Source organism: Salmo trutta, chromosome 30, assembly GCF_901001165.1.
Source record: "Salmo trutta chromosome 30, fSalTru1.1, whole genome shotgun sequence".
Lineage (NCBI taxonomy): Eukaryota > Metazoa > Chordata > Actinopteri > Salmoniformes > Salmonidae > Salmo > Salmo trutta.
Window position 1 is genome coordinate 6,050,186 of NC_042986.1, and position 16,721 is coordinate 6,066,906.

The 16,721-nt window shown below is 40.8% G+C and overlaps 1 protein-coding gene across 2 annotated transcripts in view; it reads left to right on the forward strand.

The window, feature by feature from the left end:
- Window positions 1-10,014, forward strand: part of LOC115169007 (plexin-B1-like) — a 72,759-nt gene extending 62,745 nt beyond the window's left edge. For both annotated transcript variants that reach the window (XM_029724605.1, XM_029724606.1), the window contains 3 exons: window positions 4,392-4,467; window positions 4,624-4,698; window positions 4,795-10,014. In XM_029724605.1, the coding sequence (XP_029580465.1) occupies window positions 4,392-4,467; window positions 4,624-4,698; window positions 4,795-4,899 (256 nt within the window). In that variant the 3' untranslated portion in view covers window positions 4,900-10,014. The remainder of the gene's footprint in view (window positions 1-4,391; window positions 4,468-4,623; window positions 4,699-4,794) is intronic.
- The last annotated feature ends 6,707 nt before the right edge of the window (window positions 10,015-16,721 follow it).

A 16,721-nucleotide genomic window follows, 5' to 3' on the forward strand; every position in this document is an offset into this window, starting at 1 on the left:
TCACTTGTGCCTTATGGCAAGGTGCTCCATCATGCTGGAAAAGGCATTGTTCGTCACCAAACTGTTCCTGGATGGTTGGGAGAAGTTGCTCTCGGAAGATATGTTGGTACCACTCTTTATTCATGGCTGTGTTCTTAGGCAAAATTGTGAGTGAGCCCACTCCCTTGGCTGAGAAGCAACCCCACACATGAATGGTCTCAGGATGCTTTACTGTTGGCATGACACAAGACTGATGGTAGCGCTCACCTTGTCTTCTCCGGACAAGCTTTTTTCCGGATGCCCGAAACAATCCGGAAAGGGGATTCATCAGAGAAAATGACTTTACCCCAGTCCTCAGCAGTCCAATCCCTGTACCTTTTGCAGAATATCAGTCTGTCCCTGATGTTTTTCCTGGAGAGAAGCGGCTTCTTTGCTGCCCTTCTTGACACCAGGCCATCCTCCAAAAGTATTTGCCTCACTGTGCGTGCAGATGCACTCACACCTGCATGCGGCCATTCCTGAGCAGGCTCTGTACTGGTGGTGCTCCAATTCTGCAGCTGAATCAACTTTAGGAGACAGTCCTGGCGCTTGCTGGACTTTCTTGGGCGACCTGAAGCCTTCTTCAACTGAACAGCTCTCCTTGAAGTTCTTGATGATCCGATAAATAGTTGATTTAGGTGCAATCTTACTGGCAGCAATATCCTTGTCTGTGAAGCCCTTTTTGTGCAAAGCAATGATGACGGCACGTGTTTCCTTGCAGGTAACCGTGGTTGACAGAGGAAGAACAATGATTCCAAGCACCACCCTCCTTTTGAAGCTTCTAGTCTGTTATTCAAACTCAATCCGCATGACAGAGTGATCTCCAGCCTTGTCCTCATCAGCACTCACACCTGTGTAAACGAGAGAATCACTGACATGATGTCAGCTGGTCCTTTTGTGGCAGGGCTGAAATGCAGTGTAAATGTTTTTGGGGGATTCAGTTCATTTGCATGGCAAAGAGGGACTTTCACCTGATCACTCTTCATAACATTCTGGAGTATATGCAAATTGCCATCATACAAACTAAGGCAGCAGACTTTGTGAAAAATTAATATTTGTGTCATTCTCAAAACTTTTCGCCACGACTGTAGTCATTAGCATGCAATAGATTTCAGAAAGGAAATGCCATGTATTCGTTTAACCATTTATTAGAAAAGATTAACAATACATTAGGTATTGGGGATTGGCTCTGCTCCTTCGGGTAGCTCAATGCCAGAGCAAAGCTTCAATATATAGTCAGGTCCATAAATATTTGGGCATTGACCAAGTTATTATTATTTTAGCTGTCTTCCACAGCATATTGGAGTTGAAATTAAATAATGAATATGAGCTGAAAGTGCAGACTTTGAGCTTTAATTTGAGGGTATTTACCTCCAAGTTGGGTGAACGGTGTAGGAATTACAGAACATTTTATATATGGTCCCCCCGTTTTTTAAGGGACCAAAAGTAATTGGACTGATCGGCTATTTCCCTGGTGAAGAAAAACCCCTTCACAACAGTTGGCCAGATCAAGAACACCCTCCAGGAGGTAGGCGTATCTGTGTCAAAGTCAACGTTCAAGAGAAGACTTCACCAGAGTAAATACAGACTTACATAACTTATTGGACTGCGCTTCACAGTGCAGATGGACACTGACCCGAACCATACTGCGAAAGCAACCCAATACTTTTTTTTTAAGTCCAAGAAGTGGAATGTTCTGCAATGGCAATCACGTGACCAGAATCCAATTGAACATGCATTTCACTTGCTGAAGGCAAAACGCCCCAAGAACAAGCAGGAACTGAAGACCGCTGCAGTAAAGGCCTGGCAGAGCATCACCAGGGAACAAACCCAGCATCTGGTGATGTCTATGGGTTCCAAACTTCAGGCAGTCATTGACTGAAAGATTTGCAACCAAGTATTAAAACTCACAATTTAATGTATGATTGTTAGTTTGTCCAATTTAGTTTTGAGCCCCTAAAATTGGGGGGACGACATAAAAAGTTCTGTAATTCCTACACTGTTCACCCGATTTTAGAAATAAATACCCTCATACAGTGGGGCAAAAAAATATTTAGTCAGCCACCAATTGTGCAAGTTCTCCCACTTAAAAAGATGAGAGAGGCCTGTAATTTTCATCATAGGTACACTTCAACTATGACAGACAAAATGAGAAAAACAAATCCAGAAAATCCCATTGTAGGATTTTTAATGAATTTATTTGCAAATTATGGTGGAAAATAAGTATTTGGTCAATAACAAAAGTTTATCTCAATACTTTGTTATATACCCTTTGTTGGCAATGACACAGGTCAAACGTTTTCTGTAAGTCTTCACAAGGTTTTCACACACTGTTGCTGGTATTTTGGCCCATTCCTCCATGCAGATCTCCTCTAGAGCAGTGATGTTTTGGGGCTGTCGCTGGGCAACATGGACTTTCAACTCCCTCCAAAGATTTTCTATGGGGTTGAGATCTGGAGACTGGCTAGGCCACTCCAGGACTTTGAAATGCTTCTTACGAAGCCACTCCTTCGATGCCCAGGCGGTGTGTTTGGGATCATTGTCATGCTGAAAGACCCAGCCACATTTCATCTTCAATGCCCTTGCTGATGGAAGGAGGTTTTCACTCAAAATCTCACGATACATGGCCCCATTCATTCTTTCCTTTACACGGATCAGTCGTCCTGGTCCCTTTGCAGAAAAACAGCCCCAAAGCATGATGTTTCCACCCCCATGCTTCACAGTAGGTATGGTGTTCTTTGGATGCAACTCGGCATTCTTTGTCCTCCAAACACGACGAGTTGAGTTTTTACCAAAAAGTTCTATTTTGGTTTCATCTGACCATATGACATTCTCCCAATCCTCTTCTGGATCATCCAAATGCTCTCTAGCAAACTTCAGACGGGCCTGGACATGTACTGGCTTAAGCAGGGGGACACGTCTGGCACTGCAGGATTTGAGTCCCTGGCGGCGTAGTGTGTTACTGATGGTAGGCTTTGTTACTTTGGTCCCAGCTCTCTGCAGGTCATTCACTAGGTCCCCCCGTGTGCTTCTGGGATTTTTGCTCACCGTTCTTGTGATCATTTTGACCCCACGGGGTGAGATCTTGCGTGGAGCCCCAGATCGAGGGAGATTATCAGTGGTCTTGTATGTCTTCCATTTCCTAATAATTGCTCCCACAGTTGATTTCTTCAAACCAAGCTGCTTACCTATTGCAGATTCAGTCTTCCCAGCCTGGTGCAGGTCTACAATTTTGTTTCTTGTGTCCTTTGACAGCTCTTTGGTCTTGGCCATACTGGAGTTTGGAGTGTGACTGTTTGAGGTTGTGGACTGGTGTCTTTTATACTGATAACAAGTTAATACAGGTGCCATTAATACAGGTAACGAGTGGAGGACAGAGGAGCCTCTTAAAGAAGAAGTTACAGGTCTGTGAGAGCCAGAAATCTTGCTTGTTTGTAGGTGACCAAATACTTATTTTCCACCATAATTTGCAAATAAATTAATGAAAAATCCTACAATGTGATTTTCTGGATTTTCTTTTCTCATTTTGTCTGTCATAGTTGACGTGTACCTATGATGAAAATTACAGGCCTCTCATCTTTTTAAGTGGGAGAACTTGCACAATTGGTGACTGACCAAATACTTTTTTGCCCCACTGTATTAAAGCTGAAAGTCTGCACTTTCAGCTCATTGTTTCCTTTCAAGTCTATTGTGGTGGCGTACAGAGCCAAAATGATAACTTGGTCAATGTCAAAATATTTATGGACATGACTGTATAATAAAATAACTACAGGCAGTGAGCAAGTACAGTATTCTATACAACTCCCCCTGCAGGAAGGAAAATGGAACCAAACAGGTGGAGGCTGGGGTGGTGGTGGGTAGCAAGAACAAGCAAACTCATACTATCAGTAGCAGAAAGTGACAGAGGATGTGTGAGCAGAACCTGGTCAGTTTAAATAGACCGCCAGTATGAAGTGTTAGCATCTGATCTGCACCAATCTGACAGGTTAGCATTTTTTGTCATGAATCTTGTTCTGGAGGCAACTCTGCAGTGGTCATTAGCTGACACAGCCACAAAGTCATAACATCTGATTTTTAAACCTAACCCCACTGCTAACCCTAATGCCTAACCTTAAATTAAGCACATTTTTCATTCATTTGTACAATATAGCTGGCTCCATCTAGCGGAAATCGCTCAGATCTGCCTCCAGGACAAGATTAATCCCAATAAACATCAACTTGCCAATCTTAGCTGATGCATATACCTGGGTTTCCCGTCTGAACCGGCTTCACTTTATGAATGAGTGGTGTATGAGTGTATAGCATATGGGTTTTATGAAGGGTGCACTAATCTCAGATTTCCATTCCATCTCTACTTCTTTCTCTCTTTTCAGATACTATGCTGACATCAGGCAGACCATTTCTGCCAGTGACCAGGAAATGAATTCTGCTCTTGCTGAACTGTCTCGAGTATGTTACATAAAAAAAAAAAATTTTAACACTGTGGTGCATGTTTTGATGTAAATTTACTGCTGTAGGCCTTTTCCGTTTAATCTTTGGTTGTTTTTGCATAGAGCACTTAGAAGTTATGAACCAAAGTGTTTATATTTCCACCTTTCTTTACAGAATTATGCTGGTGAGGTGAACTACCTTGTAGCCCTGCATGAGCTGTACAAGTATATCAATAAGTACTACGATCAGGTGAGTCCAACATTTCAATCCATTGGTTTTTGAGGCCCATACTTGTAATTTCTATTTGATGTTAAGCTACCTGTTATTGGTATTGTCTCCTCCCAGATCATCACTGCTCTAGAGGAGGACCCTACAGCTCAGAAGATGCAGCTGGGATACAGGCTCCAGCAGATTGCGGCTGCCGTGGAAAACAAAGTCACTGACCTATGATGACAGAGTGGCCCTGAGACGGGACAGGCCGAGACCCTGAGGAAAAGACACCTGCTGAGAGGAGTAGTCCGAAAGGAAAAGAATGTGTGAAAAGGAAAAAGACCTTGTGCATACAGGGTGTGATTTCCCTCTCTTTTTGGCAGACTGAAGGAAGTAAAGAAGGTTGAGGGGCACTCAGTGGTGCCCTTCTCTCTTTGCCATATCTGTGTAGAGTTACTGTGCGTAGATTCTCCTGACAAGCTGCACAGGAGATTTCCATAGCAACCTGACTACATTTACCCGCTGCTACTCAGTGTGTACATACATAGACATTATCCTGAGTAAATGAGCAAAGCCCTGTTGAACTCTCTGGACTGCTGCAGAGTTTCTGCAACACAAACAACGTCTTACTGGGATGAAATGCATGGATAAAGCTTACAGCACAAAAATTAATTGAATAGCACTTATTGCATTTATGCTATTGTCATTCACTTGCTAATGCCTTCTGTTTCCCTGAATCACATTTTCAAAGTCTTACTTTTCTGGTATAACTATCCTTTGCAGACAATGTGTGAGGTAGTATTATCTTCACTCCCCATCAATGATTTTGTCGATCCACAAAGTTTTTCTGCTTCATGTAGTTGGACACTAAAGAACAGACTGCTTTCAATACATTGTGAAAATGTTAGGTACTCCATGTGCTGGCTTTTATGGTCACCCAGCTTTGACATTCAAATCATAGAGAATGTTCCTTTCCAAAATCGTGTATGATGTACAAGTCATTTTAGTGCATTTCTGATGGTAATTCTACGGTTCCCTATAATTGCAGTAGCCAAGCTGATATTTTCCATCCTAATGCTGCGATAATGATAGACATCTCTAGCTTAAACCTCCAGAGAAATCTCAGCTAGTTAATGTTCAATCTGCAGAACGTTTCCTTCTCTTAGCCTTGTGCCAGACTTCACTACACATTATCTTTCAATGGCAGACTAGAAGGTGCTCTGAAAAAGGTGTATTTTGTGAGCAGCAGGAGCTAGTAATCAAACACAACAATTCACAGAAGTGAATGTGATCGAACAGTTTGTTTTAGAAAATGGCTGGTTATGTGACCAATATGAACTTTTCTGTCAACACTGGGATGCGACGACTAACACGCAACAGTTGTTCCTGTTCGCGGGTTTGTCCGACACTGATTATTTTAACAAATCACGATTTAGCAGGGTGTGTCTCTTTCGTATTTCGGAAGGGGGGAGATGACATTTGTCCCTCTGACTTAAAAGAAACTTGCAGAGAAAGGGGGTTGGAGCTAACGTTCGGCTTCCGCTCCTCATTCTAGTATCTTTTCTCATACATATCCCCCCCCCCCCCCCCCCAGAACATGAAAGAGTATCTGACGCAATTACGTAAGATTTTAGTTCTGGGTATCCGAGATTAGTATAGTTGTAAAGGTTGAGCGAAAGGAGTTTGAGATTGGCAATATAATATTGTTTATCTCATAAAACTTGCAGCATGACATGTTTTTAGTCTCATCAATGAATCCTTTAGCCCAAGGCCTTTTTCTGACTGAAATGAAACGGTAGCCCTATTGTTTTGATTTTCACTAATACAACATTTTAACCCTCAAGCTACTGACTGGAGTCATTTTGACCCCATAGGTATATTTATCATAGCCCAAAGGTGGTTTATTAAAATCTTCAAATTTGTAATGACAAATATAAATCCATGTTTTTAGTGCTTCTGTATCAATATCAATATGGGGGTCATTCCACCAATTCGATGCCTTTTGGGATGTGTAATTTGGTGGGATTGTTTTGTTGATTTCACCTCATTTTAACATTCTGTCATAAAATCTCCTTGTGACAGGGGGAATGGGAGCTTGTTGTGTGCAACAGGGAGGGGCAATTTGAGTGCAAGCTTCAACATTTAAAAAAAAATATTAAAACATTTCTAGCCTGTTTATCTATGGGTAACAGGGTTGACATGTTATGCTCGACCCATTCAGTTTCCCACCACAAAACACCATAAAATGGCCAAAAAGAGTAGAACCATCTCACCTGTTTTTACACTAATTTCATTATCCGATGTTCAATGTTTCTTTTGAAACATTGAGTTCACATAACAGCATTCACCTTAAAATGAGGGATTGTTTTTTTTTTTTTTACCTTAAAATTAATCACTAAATAAATAAATAAATTAAATAAATACTTTTCAGAAATTACTTTGTCAAAGCAACAAAATAACCAGGACTACACAATCATGTGAGAACTTTTTGGGAAGTCACAGATGATGCACGGCGGGACATGTCAAAATGCTGAATTTTGGCACATTAGCAAGTCTTTATTTATATAAAAAATATGCTTTATTGAATTGTGCATGTGATCTATATTAAAAGGGCACTTCATTGAATATAACAGGATTTTAAAATTCAATATTGGCGCAAAGATTCGACTTAAAATGTCAAAAGGACGCAAAAGGTACTTATTTCGTGGAACAACCCATGGACTATTCAGAAATTCTATTCCTTTTGGGATAGTTTTGACCCTAGCTAAAAACACTTAATTTTGTCTATAGTAATTTGATTTAAAAAAATGACTTTTTATTTGAATCTAGGTTACCCGAGAGATAAACACAAGTTATCCATAGGGTGGAGGGGGACCTGTATCAGTGATTTTGATCCAATACAGATCCTCAGCAGAGATACAGCTCCCCATGTAACTTACTTGCCTAACATTGTACTTTTCTTTACCACGTATCGTATGACTGTACTACAAAACCAAAATGACCTTATAATTGTGCATATAAAAATTTGACAACAGTGTATAAAGTTTGCCAGTGGTATAAATACTTGATAGAACTGCAATAGAGAACTCCGATACACTCCATCTACATAGAGAGCTGTATTGGTATGTATTCTCTGAAAAGTTGTTATTCTAGGGCAAATCCCCCCCCCCCCCCCCAAAAGTATTTCTTTGAATCCAGGTTTCTCTGGAGACATAATATTAAGTTATATACGTATCATCAGAGGGTGGAGGGGGACCTGTATGAGTGATTTTGACCAAATAGACCGATCACCTGCAGAGATGGAGCAGCTTATGTACTCGCCTATGGTTATAAATCAAATCAATCACATTTTATTTGTCACATGCTTTGTAGGCAACAGGTGTAGACTAACAGTGAAATGCTCACTTACGGGTCCTTTTCCAACAATGCAGTTAAAGACTTTTAAAAAATAGACACGAGGAATAAATACACAGTGAATAACTAAGTAAAAATAAAGAGTAGTGGTAGCTGCAGTGTGTGTGGTGTCTGTGGGGGGGGGGCAGTGTCAGTGTGTGTGCATAGTCAATGCAAGAGAGTTAGTAAAAATAAAGGGTAAATGAAGGAAGTCCGGGTGGCCATTTTAATTAGGTATGTAGCAGTCTTGTTTAAAAGTCTTATGACTTGACTTATAAGATGTTCAGGGTACTTTTGGTTCCAGACTTGGTGCATTGTTACCGCTTTGTTGTGTTGTAGCAAAGAGAACAGTCTGTGGCTTGGGTCGCTGGAGTCTGACAATTGTTTGGGCCTTCCTCTGACACCGCCTGGTATAGAGGTCCTTGATGGCTATAACTAGGTATGATCGTGTACAAAATCTAAATTTACCTTAGATATATGCCAATTTGCAGTCAAAACAGCTCAGAACAGTCTGTTGGTCGTATTAATACTTGGTAAAACTGTAATACAGAAACCCACTACCCTCTAAAATGAACACATATTGCTGTGTATTCTCTACGGTAAATGTTATATAAATTCCTATATTCTATAGGTGCAAGCAACTTGTAATATTTTGGATGCTATACCATTTTTTTTGTGGTGACTTTGGGCATGCTTTTTGAAGCTTCCTGCCATAGCCTCTTCCACTCCCATTGTTTTACTAACAGTGATGGTAATGCTGTCTGTGGGCTTAGTAAATAAAGTAAACTAAGCCATACATTTGGTACATTTCTTTCAGGATCACTTTTTGAAGTGAATTTAATCATTACTTTTCAATAAAATGTAGAATATTTTTAATTGTGTACCGTCCCTTTAAATGGCAGTACTTTTTATCACATAAAATATGACCATTTATATTTTCAACATTCTGAAAACGAAATGATACTATAATAAAATGATGGTAAATAAGCTTTTTCTGTGGTAATGTGGATAGAATTTGGGAGAAAAGGCTGCAAATTGAATGAAAGAAACTTTTATTTTTAGTTTTTACAGAATATGCAAATTAACTCAAATTTAGCTAAAATAAGTCTGTTTTGGTCTCTTTTTTTCAGATTACATTAATTACATGTCTAATGTTTTAATAAGAAATATGTTGATATTTTGCTATGACTGTTGCTTTTTCAAATATAGTTTCTTCTTGGGGTAACAATGAACCCAGATGGTAATCGATGTATGAAAATATTTTGGTAGCTTGAGGGTTAAAATATTTTTAGGTTTCAAAATTGTATTTATTTATTTATTTTCCTGTCTGGTTGGCTGCTGGTTCGTTATCTATTTACGAAGACCAAATAATCAATGGAATTACAATGAAATCCATTGTTTGAAAGGGAGATCCGATTTCATGCAAACGCCTGTCATATTCTTCTTTGGTACTGATGACATGGTCCAGAAGGAATGAATTACACTGTTCTTTATTTATTTATTTTTATAAATGCAGTAGAAGCTTTATGTAGGCCTATACTGGTCATGTTTTGACTTTTGACCCTTTTTGATTTCCGTTACTGTGTGTTTGTGGGTTGGGTAAGGGCATACTACAATCTGAGTATCAAAATTACGACTCGCATTACATTCTGGGACTACTGCTTTTTGACATGTCAGTTTTTACATACATTTTTAGATGTCAAGCTATAATAAGGGAATATCTGTTTGTTAGTAATGTAGAGCAAGTTATGTTGGTGATTTTAAAGTACATTTTTGTCATCTCTTGCCATGGACATAGCAAAAGTAATCATTGTTTGTTTTCCTTGCTAAATTCAAACATTTATTTGGATTTCTTTGTAAATACTTTAACGATTTGTAAGTAAGCCTACCATTAGCTTTCTCTAACTGTTTGATAGGTGAAATGTAACTTCATGTGATGCAATAAAATAGTCCAAATGTCAATGTAATTTGTGGTTTTGTATTTAAAGTGTGGTTTTGTATTTTAATTGCTCCAGGGTTGCCGTCAATAATGGCTGATCCCTGGCCGTGACCCCACTCTCCGAGGGTGTCCGGATATGCAGAAAAAACAGGACTGCATGTGCTTTTGGGGGCCCCCCACCTTGCAACAAAACATTTTAGAGGCCCCCCTCTTGACTGTGGAGAGAAATTAAAGTTCACTTCCTGCACTTAAAAAAATGTTGCCATAGGGCATAGAGAACTTGCTTTAAAATTGTAACATTTTCTTCAATTCTACACATTTTGCCAAGGTTTGGAGAGAATTTCTTTGCTGTTTGATGGCCAAATTCCTGCAATTCTACACATTTTGTATTGACTTATGCCATGTTATGATAGCCTGAGTGAGAATGACAAACAAAATGAACTGCATGCTTTCCTGAGTTGTAGTGGGAGGACCACGCAACATATCACCGTGTGACTCCAAGCTTATTTCGATATGGTTATTATATACATTTTTGCACATAAACAGGTTTCCACCGCCATTTCTCGCATAATTCATTTTAGACACAAAAAGATCCCACCTTTTTCTATTATTAGATTACTGACCATTTTGAATCCCACCGCACCTTCTCCGCTATACAATCTGGTTTCAGAGCTGGTCATGGGTGCACCTCAGCCACGCTCAAGGTCCTAAACGATATCTTAACCGCCATCGATAAGAAACAATACTGTGCAGCCGTATTCATTGACCTGGCCAAGGCTTTCGACTCTGTCAATCACCACATCCTCATCGGCAGACTCAATAGTCTTGGTTTCTCAAATGATTGCCTCGCCTGGTTCACCAACTACTTCTCTGATAGAGTTCAGAGTGTCAAATCGGAGGGCCTGTTGTCCGGACCTCTGGCAGTCTCTATGGGGGTGCCACAGGGTTCAATTCTTGGGCCGACTCTCTTCTCTGTATACATCAATGATGTCGCTCTTGCTGCTGGTGAGTCTCTGATCCACCTCTACGCAGACGACACCATTCTGTATACTTCTGGCCCTTCTTTGGACACTGTGTTAACAACCCTCCAGACGAGCTTCAATGCCATACAACTCTCCTTCCGTGGCCTCCAACTGCTCTTAAATACAAGTACAACTAAATGCATGCTCTTCAACCGATCGCTGCCTGCACCTGCCCGCCCGTCCAGCATCACTACTCTGGACGGTTCTGACTTAGAATATGTGGACAACTACAAATACCTAGGTGTCTGGTTAGACTGTAAACTCTCCTTCCAGACTCACATCAAACATCTCCAATCCAAAGTTAAATCTAGAATTGGCTTCTTATTTCGCAAACAAAGCCTCATTCGCTCATGCTGCCAAACATACCCTCGTAAAACTGACCATCCTACCGATCCTCGACTTCGGCGTTGTCATTTACAGAATAGCCTCCAATACCCTACTCAATAAATTGGATGCAGTCTATCACAGTGCCATCCGTTTTGTCACCAAAGCCCCATATACTACCCACCACTGCGACCTGTACGCTTTCGTTGGCTGGCCCTCGAGAAACCCACTGGCTCCAGGTCATCTACAAGACCCTGCTAGGTAAAGTCCCCCCTTATCTCAGCTCGCTGGTCACCATAGCAGCACCCACCTGTAGCACGCGCTCCAGCAGGTATATCTCACTGGTCACCCCCAAAGCCAATTCCTCCTTCCAGTTCTCTGCTGCCAATGACTGGAACGAACTACAAAAATCTCTGAAACTGGAAACACTTATCTCCCTCACTAGCTTTAAGCACCAGCTATCAGAGCAGCTCCCAGATCACTGCACCTGTACATAGCCCATCTATAATTTAGCCAAAACAACTACCTCTTCCCCTACTGTATTTATTTATTTTGCTCCTTTGCACCCCATTATTTCTGTTTCTACTTTGCACTTTCTTCCACTGCAATCTACCATTCCAGTGTTTTACTTGCTATATTGTATATACTTCCCCACCATGGCCTTTTTTGCCTTTACCTCCCTTATCTCACCTCATTTGCTCACATTGTATATAGACTTATTTTTCTACTGTATTATTGACTGTATGTTTGTTTTACTCCATGTGTAACTCTGTGTTGTTGTATGTGTCAAACTGCTTTGCTTTATCTTGGCCAGGTCGCAATTGTAAATGAGAACTTGTCTCAACTTGCGTACCTGGTTAAATAAAGGTGAAATAAAAATTATTATTTGGTCGGGGGCCCTAAGAGACCACTTATGTCGCTTATGCCTGGATCCAACCCTGTGTAGAGGTACTAACTTATGAATAGTAAATTGTATCATTAAAAGCATCTTCACATCATTAAGGTCCAATTTGTCTGACACAGATTTACCATTGAACATGCGTATTAGTCCAGGAGCTGGCATAATCTAAATCCGGGAAAGTGGCTCACACAGTGACTTTTTAATGGGAATCACAGGGTGGTTTTAAAGGGAACCACAGGGTACTGCAGCACACTACTTATGCCATTGACTCAAAATGTGAATTGTGTTGCTTCATGTCGGCAGATGGTTTACAGTAAATGGTGTTTTTCCAATCATTTTCAGATTGCTCTATTTGTTATGCTGTACTTCCAGCCAATCATTCTGCTGTTGAAGCCAAGGTATTGTGAGATATTTACAGTATGCCTGTCTGGTGACTGGTGTGATGAAGAGGTTTAAGAGGAGCTCATGAAAACCAGATAGCCTTGGCAGAAAGTCCTCAGTGCCATGTGCTTCACTCCCCTCTAACAAGGGCCAGGAGGTTGTGTGTTCAAAAGCAGAAACAGTGTCACGTCTAATGAATGCAAGCCAGTGAGGTTGTGCTAATGAAGACCTTGGGGTTTAGAGGGGAAGGTTGGTGGGTCAAATAAGTCAGTGGGGCCTGGCCTGTTGTACTCCCTGCTCGTGTCTATGAGAAGTAACCGAGCTTCTCTCTAGTTGCCGTACCATGTTTGGATTTAATCAAGTAGCATTTGTAGTACAGTTACAGTAGCTGTGGCAGCACATCTAAAGACAAGTGATCATTAAAAAAAAAAGCTTTTGCAATAGGGGTACAGAAAGGTGAGATATATTAAACATTAACCAGATGTTTATTGCACTTTATTAAGTTTTAGACCGTAGTTATAGTGTAGCCTCCCAAGGTTTACAGGGAACATTTGAATTCCTACCAAGTACTGAGGATCACTCCCCTGTGTTTATGGGAGCTTAACATTTATCTCCGTTTCAGTTCATCTTTTAACATGGCTAGTTAAAAGGTTTATGCGATACCTATGATATCCAACTTCTGTTTTTCAAACTCTCCTCATCACGTTTGCATCTCAGTCCAAGAAAAGCTACACCTGAGCCCCTGTGGGTGTGCTACTCGTGTTACCACACATGGGAACAGCAGCACTAATGGCTAACGGAGGCTTTACAGCGTATGACGTGCCAAGATTAGGCCGTAATTCACTCAGGCCATAAATGGAGGCCAAAACTGTGGTATCTGGAATTATAAAGACTGAATAGGAGGTGGATTATGTTTGCAGTAGAACAAGAATATTCAGCCTAAAGAAAATTCACCCAGGGTAACAGAACGAAACAAAGAGGTTATGATGGCCCCTCAAACAAATCTGTCTAGCGCTAGAAAGATGCTTGCCCAGTTAGCAGAATTATTCCTGGGCAACTGTAGGCCACATACTTAGCGTTTTTCTGGCCCAGTATAAGCCTGCGTCCCCAGCCCAAGTCTGGTGCACATACTGCATCACCGTTAGATTAAAAAGGAGAGGCACAGATCTGGCCCACACACTGATAAACTACAAATGCGTGGCCCAGCTCTGGCCCACACAGTGTAAAAGTATCCATTCTAAACGATGTAGCCCAGATCTGGGCCATATTGTGCAAAACAATTGTAAAATAAAAAGGTGTGGTACCAGTCTGGCCCACATACTGCACAAAGGTATGGCTGAGTTCCTGTCTATAGGACCCCGGTCCAGAAGTGGGCCAGATGTAGGCTGCCACATAACCTTATATGGGGCTACATTAAACTAGCTACTCCCCAAATAACATTAAAATACTCTGCTATTAAATTCTTCATTTAAAAAAAAGACAGGAGTGGTTGTTTTATATAAAACGGATTGTTTGGATCCTGGATGCTGATTGGTTGATAGAAGGGAGTTATTCACCACAATCCCCAGGTAATATTAACAGGCCATCTGAATTATCGTTCCACTCCCCCACAGCCATGCCAGGCAATTCATAAACTTCACCTCACCTTGACAAAATACAGTATTCCCCATACTTCTAGCCTATATATTGGTTTGCAACAGTTGGTGTTTGTCCAAACCTTGCTGCCTGCCTCTCCAACCTGTGCAACAATGTTGCATTTTTGTTGTTGTTGCAGTCTCCACTGTGCCATAGAGAATGAACTTGTCTGGGTGAGATTGACAGCTTCTCTGAGCCAGGCAAATTAATTTATCAGGATCATTATAATGGATCTATCCAAAGAAATGGCAATAGAAACAAATGTGATACTAACTTGGCTGGCAACTTCAGAATCTCAGAACTAATGACTGGCTTTTGCCCGGACTCTGCTTTATGTCGGGCCTAAGAACAGCCCTTACGACCATGATCCACTAACCTTGATAATTTGGACAGCCACACTAGCTTTGCCCTCATATGGGCGCTTACAAGCAAGCCTGTTAAGGATCAACAGCTATATTGAACTTTGATTGGTCAATCGCACTGAGATATAGCAGAGTATTTGCTTTCCGCAATTTAGGTCCCGCCTTGTTCACACTTCCTCGCCCATGCATGCATCGCTCAATGCCCCGGTCCACTTCGCTTATCTCTATTGAAAACGAATGGGTGTTCCGTTGTTTCATCGCTCGATATCTGGACTCTTAGTGGGGTGTTATTCATAGGATTACTCCCGGGTTCTCATGCTCCTTACTAAAACACGTTGAGTGTTTTTGAAACGTTTCTTGCCGATAATGTCGCATTGATTTTACAAAAGCGTTTCATAACGCTCGGACAGAAACAATTTGGCAACGTATTCATGTCCCAGCCATATCCCCTGTAGCTCACCAACGTTGTTGTTGAAAATGTCCCTGCCTTTGACCACATATATTATATTTCTATTGTTATAACACTGTGCCTTTTCATTTAAAAAAATATTGTTTACGCACATGGATTACTCTGCAACTTTATCAATAAATCCTGCACCTATGAATCATCTCACCTCCCGTGTCTATAATATCTAGACACTGTTTTATTTTTAAAAAATCTCTCGACCTGATTTAGGTCTACAGCAGGACACATAAATTAAGGATTAAGGGCTTGTAAATACGCATTTCACGGCAAGGTCTACCTGTTGCTTTCGGCGCATTTGACAAATACAATTTGATTTGAAATGTACCAATAAGTAAGGTCATAAATCACCTTGGACCAATTAAACAGTCACGCCAGTCTTGTAGGCTAGTGAAACCGAGCTGGGGCCTCTTTCTCTCCGATCTATCAACTTTCTTTCAGTTTATCGCTGTGCGCCTTGCGGTTTCTGAAGTGTCTTCGGGGTGGCGTGTTGGAGCAGAGTGTTAACAGCCCAGTATTAATCACAAAGAGCAGAGCCAAGCCTGAGACCTCACCCTGCTCTCCTCTGTATCGTGACCGTGGATATTTTTACACTCTCTCCAATTCCATGGGTGGTGTGGAAACACTGATGAAAGTGTAAGAAAGTGTAGCTTCCCACTGACTTGACTTCCCACGGTGGCCATCAAGCAACTGACAGAAGTGAACTCAATGACACAAGACTCATTTGATATAGCCCATATATCTACTTTTACTGTTCCTAATTAGATCAAATCAGATATAGCTTGTTATATAATTAGATAAAGCTCTTTATGACTTCACCATAGAAGGAAAAATCTAATGCAGCGTACAGCACGTGTACAGTGCAATACTCTTGTGCTACCTTTTATTTCCTCATGCCGAGATTACTGTAACTCTTAGTTCAAAATTCTGCAGCTTGGTTTTTACCAGGCACCAGAAAATGTAACCATATGAAATCAAATGAAATTGTATTTGTCACATGCATGAATAGTTTAAAATTAATAATAATTAAAAAAAACTAAATACACAAGAATGGGGCTATATACAGGGAGTATCAGTGCCAGGTAAATGTGCAGTGTATGAGGTATTTGAGGTAGATATGTACATGAAGGCAGGGGAAAGTGACTAGGCATCAGGAGATAATAATAAGAGTGAAGTAAAGAGAGTAAACAGAGTAGCAGCAGCATATGATGTGTGTGTGTGTGTGTGTGTGTGTGTGTGTGTGTATTTAAACACAACTATTTTTATTTCTCTACACTGGCCACCAGTCACTTTTAGAATAGATGTTAACATTTTAGTAATCATGTTTAAGGCTTGGTTTAGCCCCATCCTATATCTCAGATATGTTATCTCCCTATGAGCCAGTGCACAGCCTGAGATCCTCTGGCAGGGCACTGTTGACCATTCCAAAGTCTAGGTTGACAATGAAAGGAGACTGGGCATTTTCCATTAGGACCCCTAGACTTTGCAATGGTCTGCCAGAGGAGATCAGGCTTGTGCCTCTTTTTAAATCCCTGCTGAAGACACACTTTTATAAAGATGCTTTTCATGTATGATTTCAATTTATGATTTTCAATTTCTGATTTCAATTTATGTTTTTCATTCTCCTTCCTCCTGTCTTTGT